Below are 13,529 nucleotides of genomic sequence, written 5' to 3' on the forward strand. Positions count from 1 at the left end.
ACCAAACATTATCTTTAATCGGATAATCATAAAAATTATATAGTGAATATTGAACAATCAACATAGAATTTGTCTCTCTCTTTGAGAGAGATATCTTTTAGGCCCCTCGATAAGTGAGACTGAAAAATGCATGGCCGTACTCAAATGAATTGATAATGTGATTAATATCATTTGGTTTTATCAGTCTACTTAGAGATCGAAAAATCATAAGTTTGAACATCATAAGATTGACATTGACCATGATTTATGTTCAAACTAGATATCGTGCAACAAATGGGTTAATACATATTCTGTTTATAAGGTTTTATCGGACTATCGATTCTCATATTAATTGGATAGTCATAATGTCTTGTTAGAGATCACTTATGATTTATGGACCTTATAGGACTGGGCCTATTTCCAATTAATGTGAACCTATTGGATCACACACAAAAGAATATTATTGATGTGCTATATTATATTAATGGGCCAATAACCCGTTAGTATAATTAATAATAAGATTAGTAAAGATATTATTATTAATATTAATTATTTATTATTATTACGAGATAATAATATTTAAAAGATCTACAGTCTATCTGTAACTGTTACAGATAAAAGATCTTTTCGTTTTCTTTTGAAAAGGACTTATCGTATAGATATACTAGTATCTACGATACTGTGAAAGTTGTGTTGAACACAACTCTTTTACGAAAATAAGTGTGAAAAAACGAAAAAGACTGAAAGAAAACGAGTGAACATAAAACACCTTCTTTGAATTGCGTAAGAGAGGTTTTTTTGTAATCATTTTATGGGGTTGCAGATTGGGAGTACATAGTTAATCCATCCATTAAGAGAGCTAGCACTCCAGACGGAAACATTCGTGTGGATACCATTAAGGGTGTTCATTTTAGAAGCAGCACCATCAGTCCGGAACAGTTTCTTTTCGTCAAGTCTAAAAGGTTAGTCTCTTTATCCTTCCTTTTGAATTAAACAAAGCACTCGAATCTTAAAAGAGGAAACAAAAACCTTTTATTTTTCCACTGCATAAATTTGGGTTGCAGTGATCTCTGTGGTTCCTTACAGATCCCTGCCTCTTCTCTTACCAGTATGACGTTCACTGCCTGTTCTGATGCAGCTAGGTAGATCAACAGCTCTTCTCTCGCCAAGAGACTGCTAAGCACATGTGGAGAGTTGAGATATTCCTTAAGGTTTTTGAAGGCCTCTTAGCAATCTTCTAACTATTCGAAATTTAGGACTTTCCTTAGCTTCTTAAAGAAGGGTAGGTATCTCTCTGCTGACCTGGACATGAATCTATTAGGTGCTACTACTCTTCTTATGAGCCTCTGTACATCCCTTACGCAAGTGGGCTCAACCATACTCAATATGGCTTTTACTTTTTCTGGGTTCGGCTCTATGCCTTTCCCATTGACCATGTAGCCTAAAAATTTTCCTCCTCTGATTGAGAAAGCGCATTTTGCAAGGTTCAACCTCATTCTGTACCACTGCAGTACCTATAAGACTTCTTCTAAGTTAGTCAAACGTTATTGGAAAGTTCGGCTTTTAACTACCATGTCATCGATGTACACCTCTACATTTCTCCCTATTTGATCTTTGAAAATTTTATTCATTAGTTGTTGTTATGTCACCCCGGCATTTTTCAATCTAAAAGGCATAGCCTTATAGCAACATATCACATCCTCGGTTATGAAGGAGGTTTTCTCTTCATCTGACTTGTCCATGGGGATTTGGTGATACCCGATATAGCATCCAAAGATGATAAGTAGTCAAAATTGATAGTAGAGTCGACCATTTCATTAATATCAGAAAGGGAATAACAATTTTTTGGACAGACCTGGTTTAGATCAGTAAAGTCTATACACATTCTATACTTCTCCTTGGCCTTTTTACCTAATACAGAGTTAGCTAACCACTGTAGATACATTACTTTCCTAATGAATCTGACCTCTTCTAATTTCTCCACTTTTTCCCTCGTGGCATGTTGTTTCTCCTTCCCAAAGACTCTTTTCTTCTGTTTCACTGGCTTAACATCAGGGAGAACATTCAGTTTATGAGTCATTACCTCAGGATCTATCCTTGCATATCTGAGGGCTTCCAAGCAAAACTTGGGACATGCCTTTAGATTAAGGTCATTGCATCTTTCTTTTGGCTTTCCTCTAGGCTCAAATTGATGCTAAAGACCTTGTCGCCTTCTTCTCCAGATAATGGGAAGGTCTCTAGTCTGTCCACAAGTTCAGTCCTGACCTCTTTTCTTTCATCTCTGACCTCCATAACTTCAGGTTTTATTCCTTCTGGTTAGGTGCATTATTCTTCTATAGTGGCCAGGTATACAACTCTGGCTTTCTCCTGCCTTCCCCGGATGATTCCAACCCCTGCCTCTGTTGAAAACTTCATGGTTAGATACTGAATGCTAGTCATTGCTTCAAAATCATACAACATTGGTCTTCCAAGGATGGCATTGTAACTCAGAGGTAACTTCACCACCAGGAATACTGCATAGTGAGTTTGTGATAGGGGTGATTCCCCTAGAGTGAGGGCTACCTTTACTCTTCCTTCTACCACTACTGGGGTTCCCCCTATCCCTTTAACTGGGGCTTGGTTCCTACGAGCTGCTCTTCGGGTATTTTCATTTGCCGGAAGACCCGGTAGGGTAATAGGTTCACCTTGCTGTCGTCGTTCACTAACACTTTATGAACCCTAAAATTATGGATGACTGCTTTGATGACCAAGGCATCATCGTGGGGCATCTGCACCCCTTGTGCATCCTCTGAGGAGAAAGAGATGGTTATTGGGGATTGTTCAGCAACTTGCATCACCTCTGCACCACTTTCATTTTTATTTCTGCCCCACTTCTTTCCCCTCCTACTCAAACGGCCTCCAGTTCCTCCAATAATCATGTTGATTGTTCCACTTGAGCCGTCATTTATTGGTGCCCCGATCTGTCTTCTAGGCCTTTCTCCAGCTACACCTTGCTATTGCCTTTGGCCCTCTAGCTTCTTCACAAAATTCCAAAGATGGTCTCTTTTAATCAGCCTTTCTATCTCATTTATTAACTAATAACAGTCGTTTGTATCATGGTCGTGTGTTCTCTAGTATTGGCAATATTTATCCGGGTCCTTTCTGCTTTTATGGGCTTGGGCCATTGCATGAAATCCTTATCCTGGACTGCTACAAGCACTTTGGCTCTGGATACGTTCAAGGGAGTGACCTCAATAGGAAGCCGAGGTTGATAAGGTCTTTGTTCCTTTCTTTCCCATTGGTGTTTGTTCAATGCCTCTAGCCCCCGATCCTGTCCCTTGTCCTCTCCAACCTTGCTTCTTTCTCTATCATCCCTGGCAGATCGGCTTGTCGTCAAGGCATCATCCTGCCTTATGTATTTCTTTACCCTTTTCATCAATTCCGACAGGGTGGTGGAGGGCTTTCTGCACAATGACCCAAAGAACTCTAGGGAGGTTGTGCCATTTTGCATGGCTTCTACAGCCCTTCCCTCGTCTAGCTCGAGTATCTGCAAAGCCTCAGAGTTGAATTTGGCCACATACTCTCTCAGGGATTCATTCCTCCACTGGTGCATTGTTTTTAAGTAGCTCATTTTTCTTTCCGTAGGAACCCCGGCAATGAACCTATTGATGAATATATTGGCCAAGTCTATGAAGTTCTTGATGCTCCTTGACTCCAAGTTGTTAAACCAAGCTCGGGCTGCTCTTGTTAAGGTGGCTGGAAAGACCTTACACATCACGTCGTTCGAATGGGTCTGCAACTCCATGAATGTCTTATAGTTCAAGATGTGCTATTGGGGTTTTCTTGTTCCGTCGTAGGCTGCCATAATTGGCATCATGAACTTCTTTGGTATAGTTTCTTGTTGAATCTGTTTCACAAACGGTGATGAGGTTGGCAATAGGGGACTGCTGTTGTCTCGTGCTTTCAGTTCCATTAATAGTTGCTCTTTTAGTCTTTCTAACTTTTGGTCTACATTTTCGTCATCCATTCCGGGCCTCTTTTTCAGGTGGTAGTTTCTTTCTAACTCTTCACTCTTCGACCTCTCTGCTGGCTCAGAAGAGTAACTCTCAGCCCCATCATTCTCAAGAAGCTTCCTTACTATCGTGCCTCTAGCTCGAGCTGTCGGCTCATTTCTCCGGCTAGCTTCCCCATCTCTATAGTCTATCCTCCTACTGTTTTGTTGGGGGATATGATAGTTCAATATGGGTTGGGATTCATTGGTGTTGAGCCCTTCGGCTATAGGTGGTATGCTCGACGGGATACTGAGCCCTCTTTGCTGTAACATCTAGCTGAACCAGTGGGTAGTGTTCTGTAACTGGAGAGCCATGCTTTGTAATTCTTGGTCAGATATGGTAGTTTGGGCACGATCCCGACTGAGCTTGGTGAAGGGTAAACAATATGAGTGGCTGATTTACTGAGGCAGTTGGGCTAGAAAATGAGAACTGTGGACCTTCTTGGGTTGAGCTCAGGTCATTTGGGGTATTTCTGGTATGACTTTCGCCGTGATTAGCCATGTGGATTTCAGTAGGTATTTCTTTTTCTCTTTTGTTCTCCTAACCGTCATCTTATTGTAACAGCCCGAAAATCCGGACCGCTACCGGCGCTAGGATCCAGATCGGCGTAAGGCCGCCGGGACCCGTAGCAAGCCTAACATATAACCTGCAAACCTGCTTAATCCCGTACATGATCAACAATACTCATAAACCTGTAAACATTCTTATATAACAACCAAGCTCAACCTGTACATAAACATAAACATGACATAAACCTCCACTGGAGCCCTCATCAAATGCTCCAATGGGGTATCTCATCATACATCAGCTTGGTTGAAACATAACCTCATATCTCATATCATAGAGACCATGTACATACAAGTGGGATTAACAATCTGTATTGGTCAAGCACAACTCTATCCTCAAAATTCAAATTACATAACATAACTTAAAACACTTTTATATACATCAATACACAATTGTCATGTCCACAATCTAACTATTACATAAACATATCTTCCATACTCTGGCTAACCTCCTGATCTACCCTGCACCTGCACATCTGGGGTTAGGGGAGAGGGGTGAGCTATAAAGCCCAGTGAGCAGAATAGAGAAAACATATATTAAATATTTCATGCTTCCATGAAATGCAACACATCACAAACATATCACATAAGGATGGTATTGTCACCTATAGTCCTCAACATAGTCCAATCGTGCCAGGGGCGTAGAATGGGCCTCACTGGTCTTTCTCTTACATACATAACATAACATAACACTCCAGTATGCCAGGGGCGTAGAATGGGCCTCATTGGTCTTTCTCTTAACATAGTCCAGGGGCGTAGAATGGGCCTCACTGGCAATCCATACCGTATCATCATCACATCATACCATAGGAGGACTAGAGGATCATCCAATAGCCAATCCGCATCCACATCATATTATGCAATGCAACATATTCGTGAATACTAATGCAAACAACCTAAAATATTACATGGCATATATGATGCATGAACATGCTCCAAAAAGTTATATTTCATTTATTTAAAAACTTAAGGTTCATTCCACTCACCTCTGGCTGAAGCTCTACAGACTCTGAAGCAGCTATCTCACTGCTGAGGTCCTCGGTTCCTCGGGTCCGAACCTACACAGGTGGACTCCAATGAGGGACCAATCATACATAAACATAACTCTAATAAACCTCCCCAAAAACCCCCTAAAACATCCTGAAACATCTCATAGAAATATGCATGAAATGGCTGAACAGGGCACTTTCGGCGGCACCTTCGGCGGCCGAAAGTCCCAGACAGAGACGAAAGTCTCTTTTCGGGGGCAACTTCGGCAGCCGAATGCTGCCTCCACAAAGGGGGGTTCGGCGGCCGAAAGTCACTTTGGCGGCCGAACCTGAGCTTCTCCCGAAGGGCAGAAACTCAGCTCTTCTATGCCCATTTCGCCTCCCAAGCTCAAATCATGCAAAAACTTGCTCTACAACATGCATACTTCACATACATTACACCTAGGGGTCTCAAACTATCATATACCCCATCTACAACACTTCAAACACACAAAAATCAACATACATTGCTCATCAAAACATCAAAACCCATAAACTCAACATATAACCTAACATGCATTTCTACCCATAGATCTTGCATAAAACTTATTTAAAACACATAAGGAGCTTAAGATCGGCTCTTACCTCTTGAAGATCGAGAGGGAGACGACCTAAACTTGGAGATCCACGAAAAAGAGCTCCTGAGTTTCCAAAGCTCCAAAACTTGGTTTGAATGCTCAAAACTTGCAATGTGAGTTTAAAACTCAAGAAAAATGGAAGAGATTTGGAGGAAGAACACAAGATTTGTAAAGGGAAGGTCGGAAGCTTGCTGTGGCCGAAAATGGGAGAAAGCTCACCCATTTCGGCTAAGTGCCCCTTTTATAGGTGGCTGGCCAGGCCACGTTCGGGGGCCGAACATGCCTCCGCATCCATGAAATGTTCGGCGGTCGAACTTGCCTTTCGGCGGCCGAACTTGCCTTTCGGCGGCCGAACCTGGACTTCCCTCGCCTATGCTTTCGGGGGCCTAACGTGCCTCCAAAACGCATGCATGTTCGGCGGCCGAACTTGCCTTTCGGCGGCCGAACCTGGGTTTTCCTCCAATGCTATTTTCATGTAAAAACTCATTTTCTTTCGTACTTAAAACATTAAAATACATGAAAACATTTTATAAAACATGTTCTTACCCTTCTAGAGATTTCCGACGTTCGAGATCCCACCGGACGGTAGGGATTCCGATACCGGAGTCTAGCCGGGTATTACACTTATGCTCGTACCCTTCTATCATAGCCATGTTGGCCGTACATACGGACTTATTGCGTCATTTCCTATCACCAGGTGACTATTTAATTCTCCGACGCTAGGTGAATATAATCTCAAGCATTACGGGATTTGTTGTCCCACGAAATTAACAGTTTATTCATGACCAGACCCCTACATGTAAGTGTGCATCCAGCCCTACTCATCAAAACAAGTCCAGGGCCTATATATGGAGTAGGATCAGACATTGAATTCTAATAGAACTTAAATATCTTAGTATGAGCTCAGGTATGACCGAAGCGTCCTGATTCGGTAGTCATCAAGATTAATTCAATAAAAATTAGGATTATTAAAAAAATTATATCTTTAGTATATTTTATAACTTGGTGTCTAATTAATAATACTGGATAATTTTTTTAGCCTACATTTATTTATGAAAGTAATTTATATTTAAAAATATATTTTTTTTATTTAATTAAAATTTTAAAAATATAAATATAACAGGTAAAAATAAAAATCTCAAAGTTTAAAAAATAACTCATATTGAAAAGAGTAATTTATTTTCTTAGAAATTATTTAATTTTTTATAAAAATATTTTTTATTAATTAATTTTTTTAGATATTTTAAATGTTAGGTAATATGAAAAATATTTTCTTTTAAAAAAATTATGTGAAATAATAAGAAGCTTAGTAGCATATGTTCTTTTGGTGGTTATAGGATCAAAGAAATAGAAATACCATGAAGTCAAATAACGATAAGAATTTCCATTAAGCAGGGTTTGATTTAACTTGTTAAATATAATTAATAATTAATAGATATAATTAACTTTTTAATAAATATTTAAAAAATTAGTAGATAGTGATAAAAAAAATTAATATGAGAATTATCAACGAACCATCCTTACAATTAAGATTGATTTCCATGTTTGACTTTATTTTTTATTTAGATTATATTATTTTTTTAAATTTATTAATTATAATTTTTTAATAAATTATTTATATCAATAAATTAAATATACTATAAATAATAATTATGATAATTATAATATTCATTATTATATAATAAAAAGTTATTATATGATAAATAATTATATTTTAAAAAAATTATGTTTTAAAGTATTTTGTATATTGTTTAATAAATTAATATTTTTTATATTTACTTCATTATAATAAATTAATATGCTCTTATTAATTATTTTACGTACTACCTATAACAGCTAAATATAATTTACTAAATAATTATGATATATCAGTTAGGACTATCTTTTTTTTTTTTGAAATAGGGATTGGGGGGAGTCGAACCTTAGACCTTTCAAGGCTACATGTGTAAATGTTTAGATAATTTACAGAGATCTCCCTCAAGTTTAATAAAAATCACAGATTTAAAATTCATTAAATTTTTAGTAATAAATTAATTTCTAAATTTAATTTTTGATAAATAAAATTGTCTTTTTCATTAATAAAAAGTATAAATTTTTAATAGTTAACTATTGACTAGAGGTTTTATATTTCTTAATGATCAAAATACTTTTTAGGTGGCCAATTTTTTAAATTAAAAGTTATTTTTATTTATTATTATAATAATAAAAGTTAAAAATTATTATTTTAATTTTTAAAAATTGATGAATTTTTATGAGTTTTATCGAATTTTTTTACTTGTTATTATAGTGAATAATTTTAATTTTTAAAGTATAAAATTAATATTTTGTATAAAAATTAATAATGAATAATTTTAAATTTTTTAAAAATTAATTTTTATACTTACATATTATAGGTGGAATCTGCTTAAATTAATTTTTATAAGTATACAAATTTTTATACTTATAGAACATCAATTTTTATATTTTAAAAATTAAAGTTATTTATAATGATAATAAATAAAAAATAGTAATGATAAAAACCATAAATTTATTAATTTTCAAAAATTAAAAATAGTAATCTCTTAATTTTTTATTATTAAAATAATAAATAAAAAAGTATTTTTTTTATTAAAAAATATTAACCACTTAAAAATATATTTTAGTCATTAAAAGACATACTACCTTTAGTTAACGGTCGACTAACAATAATTTATAATTTTTCTTAATGAATTATGAAAGAATTATTTTATTAGATGAAAATTAAAAATATATATATATATATATAACTTAGATTAAATTAATTTAACAAAAAATTCAGTATTATAAAAAAAAAAATTTCGTTTTTAAAATTGGCTATTAATTAAATAAGAGCCATAAAATAAGCTCTTTAATTATAATTTCTTCATAATAAGAAGTTTATTTAAAACTGTCTAATATAATTCTAATAGTAATAATCTGTCTACTTTATTTGAATTAATAATACTATTTTTCAACAGGAGCTTTGTTTGATTTGTGATGAGGAAGAAAAGTGAAGGAAAATTTTGGAGGACCAGGGGAAGTGTAGGTAGCCAAACAGAACACAAAAGTCATTTAAGGATGCAAGGACTAAGAAGGGGCGCATGCGTTTGAAAGGAAGATGCGAATATGAGGTATCTTGTTCAGCAAAGTAGGTATGGATGTATGCTGATCGCTAGGAGTGCTCATTTGGTCGGTTCGGTTTAAAATTGAATAGAATTAAATAAATAAAAAATTAATATTTTAGTGTTTATAAAAATCAAATCGAATTGATTTTAGTCAGAAATCGAATCGAATTAAATCGGTCTGATTCGGTTCGATTTGATCGGTTTCGATTTTTAATAATTTTTTTATTTTTTACACTTTATTTTTAATATTTTAAAATTTAATTAAAATATTTTAATTTTAATATGATTTAATTTCTCTATATTATTTAAAAAATATATTATTATCACTGATCGGTTCGGTTCAATTTTTTCGGTTTTTTCTGATCAAAATCGAACCGAACCGAAATAATTAAAATTTCTGAAATTAAAAACCAAACTGAACTGAAATGTATAAAAAACCGAACTAAAATTTCAAATCGATTCGATTTGATCAATTTTTTTGATTTGAACCGAATACTGCTCACCCCACTTATAGGATGATTTCATTTGTTTTTTTTTTTTTAACAATAGCGGCTGCCTATTTTGATAAAATTTTGATTAAAATTCAAAATCTTGACATTTTAATTTAATTTTAATTTTAAAACTTTTAACCTATTTTCATCAGTTTAATTTTATTAAATTTAATAATTTACATATAAAATATAAAATATTAATTTACTAATAGAAATCTAACCTTTATGTATATAAATAAATTGAATAATTATAGGAATAAAAAATTTATAGAAATGTAAGTAAATAATTTTGTAAGCACCAACCAACAAAATCTCGTCAAGCTATTTTCATTACTACCTTGGTATAAGCTAACCATGCATAGCCTCAGTAAAAACATTGTCATTTAAGAAAACATTGTCATTTAAGAGCGCGTTCGCTTTCTCTTTTTTAATTTTTTATTTGATAAAAAATAAAAAAATATTCATTTATTAGTCGTTGTGGTTTTATTTTTAGTATTTATTTAAAAAAAATTAAAATAAAAAATAAAAAATAGAAAACTAAAAATATTAATTTTGTTACTACAGATTTTATTATACTATTATGTTTTTATAATTTTTATCCGATTATTATTAATAAATTTAAAATTTTATTTTTATATTAATTTTGAAATATATTTTTATCTCATTATTATAAAAAATTTATTATTTAGTTGTAATATGAAAAAATTTATTAATTGACTTTTTAATTTTTGAAAAAATAAAATAATATTTAATTTTTTTAAAAAATTTATTAATTAATTATTTTATTAATTTTAATTATTAAATATTTTATTATTTAGTTCATATAATATAAAAAATTTATTAGTTAATTTATTAATTTTAATTAAATATTTATCGATTAGTTTCTCATATTGAGAGTATTAATTTTTTAAAAAATTTTTACGTAATTTAAAAAAAATTATTCGTTAATTTTTAAATTTTAAAAATTATGTTAAAATATCTCTGATATATTAAAAATAAAAATATACTAATTAGTTATCCTATTAATTCTAATATTTAAGTGTTTTATTATTTAGTTTATGTGATATGAAAAAATTTATTAATTAGTTATTTAATTTTGTAAAATATTTACTTATTATTTTTTTTTGTATTGAAGAATATTTTAATTTTTTTAATATTTAATAATTAAAATTAATGAAAGGATTAATTAATATATTTTTAAAAATTTTTAAAATATTTTAATATATTTTTAAAATTAATAGACTAATTAATATTTTTATTGAGTAAGACTAAAAAATAATTTTTTATTTTTATAATATTTAACTGATAAAATTAATAAAGAGATTAATTAATAATTTTTTTTAATTTTAAAAATATTTTTATGTATTTTTTAAAATTAAGTGATTAACTAATATAAAATAGTTTATTTATTTTTATATAGAACTATTAATAAAATTATTTATATTCTTATATTATTACTAAATATTATATTTTAAAAAATATTTTATTATTTATTTTTATATAAAAATTTATGTACTTTATATTTTTTTATAATATGTTCTAATTAGTTTTAAAAAGATAAATAATAAAAATTAAATTAACTTAACTTAATTAATAAAATATAGCGCTTAGTTGGATAATAAATATATTAAATTAAATTTTGAAAGGTTACATATTGAATTCCCTAATATTAGAGCACTTATAGGTTTAACTATACGATAAATTTTTTAATTAAATTTTGCGTATATCTGGTTCAATTTTTTTTCCTCATTAAAAAAAATTTAGTTATTATGTTATAGAAAATCATTGATTGATTATTTTATTTTAAAAAATAAATTAAAATATTTATAAAATTTTAAAAAATTTATTAATTAATCATTTTATTAATTTTATTAATTAAATATTTTAATATTTAATTTTTATAATTTAGAGAAATTGATCGATTCATCATATAATTTTGTAAATATTTATTAATTTGACATTTTATATTAAAATAATATTTAATAATTAAAAAATAATTAATTATTAATTTTTTATAAAAATTTTATAAATATTTTAATATATTTTTTAAATTTAAGAAAATTAATTAATAAATATTTAATTTTTTTTAAAAAAAATATAGAAGAAAGAAAACTTTAAGATCCATGAAAATAAGTACTCTCTTCCAAATAGTAACTCGTGAGAGTTTATGAGAAATCTTCAGGAAGAAAAAGCTAAAAAAATAAAAAATAAATTTGGCGATGGCCAGTGATAGATCCAAAATTTGTGTTCAGGAAATAAATTTTAATGAATAATGACATAAAATAAAATATATAAAATAAATATATATTAAAATTTTATAAAAAATTAATAAAATATTATAATTAAATTATAATTTATCATTTTTTTATTAATTAAAATATATTAATAATATTTTTATTTTTAATATTTATAAATATATTTTTTAAAATAAATAAAACCAAACACTGAATAGCTTATATTTTATTCTATTATAAAATTGACTTTGAATAATATTTATTATAAAAAAATACTTTTTACTATAATTATAATATATAAATTTATAAAAAATAATATTGTTAAAATAATATAACCGTTTAATATAATATTTATTATAAAATTTATTTATTAAATTATTTAATCCATTAACTATAAAAATTATTTTTATTTTATTTTTTTAAATTTAAATAATTTAATTTATTATTTATAAAAATAATATTTAATTTATATTTAAATATTTTTAAATTTAAATTATCTAATCTATTATGCATTAAATTTATATTTTTAAAATTAAATTATTTTTTAAATTTAAGTAGTTTATGAAACTCATTAGTTAATAAAATATTATTCATAATTCACTTTTATTTATAAAAATTTTAAATTGGTTTTGGTAAATTTAAATAATTTAATAAATAATTTCAATTATATAAATAAATTAAAAATTAATTACGTGAAATAATTATTTTTAATAATAAAAATAATGTATAAAATTAAATTATGTGATAAATGAATAATTTTTTAAAAAAATTTACATATTAAAATTAAAATTTTAAAAATAAAAAATAAAATTAAAAAATAGAAGATAAAATAAAATAAATAATTAAAATTATATAAATTAAGCAATATTAAATATAGATGAATATTTATTTAATAAAAAATTAAAAAAATTAATTTTATAAAATATAAAATGTTTTAATTGAGTGATTTTAAAATAAAGAATAATTAATAAAATTATTTTTTAAATTTAAGTAGTTTATGAAACTCATTAGTTAATAAAATATTATTCATAATTCACTTTTATTTATAAAAATTTTAAATTGGTTTTGGTAAATTTAAATAATTTAATAAATAATTTCAATTATATAAATAAATTAAAAATTAATTACGTGAAATAATTATTTTTAATAATAAAAATAATGTATAAAATTAAATTATGTGATAAATGAATAATTTTTTAAAAAAATTTACATATTAAAATTAAAATTTTAAAAATAAAAAATAAAAATAAAAAATAGAAGATAAAATAAAATAAATAATTAAAATTAAATAAATTAAGCAATATTAAATACAGATGAATATTTATTTAATAAAAAATTAAAAAAATTAATTTTATAAAATATAAAATATTTTAATTGAGTGATTTTAAAATAAAAAATAACTAATAAATTTTTTAAATATATAAAAAAATATTATAATTATAATATATATAAACTCATTGTTTATTTTTTAATTAATAGTTAAAAAAGTGAGCTATTAAC

General features: G+C 28.5%; 1 protein-coding gene across 1 annotated transcript; it reads right to left on the reverse strand.

Moving 5' to 3' along the window:
• Positions 1–3,049: 3,049 nt before the first annotated feature.
• Positions 3,050–3,763, reverse strand: LOC110629263. Its single transcript, XM_021776174.1, has one exon. The coding sequence runs from the start codon at positions 3,761–3,763 to the stop codon at positions 3,050–3,052; it is 714 nt and encodes a 237-aa protein (XP_021631866.1).
• Between the last annotated feature and the right edge of the window lie 9,766 nt (positions 3,764–13,529).

The sequence above is a fragment of the Manihot esculenta genome, chromosome 13, assembly GCF_001659605.2.
Source record: "Manihot esculenta cultivar AM560-2 chromosome 13, M.esculenta_v8, whole genome shotgun sequence".
Lineage (NCBI taxonomy): Eukaryota > Viridiplantae > Streptophyta > Magnoliopsida > Malpighiales > Euphorbiaceae > Manihot > Manihot esculenta.

Bases quoted from the DNA above. Each gene is read 5' to 3' on its own strand.
- LOC110629263 (XM_021776174.1), bottom strand. From the start codon at position 3,763: ATGGAGTTGCAGACCCATTCGAACGACGTGATGTGTAAGGTCTTTCCA.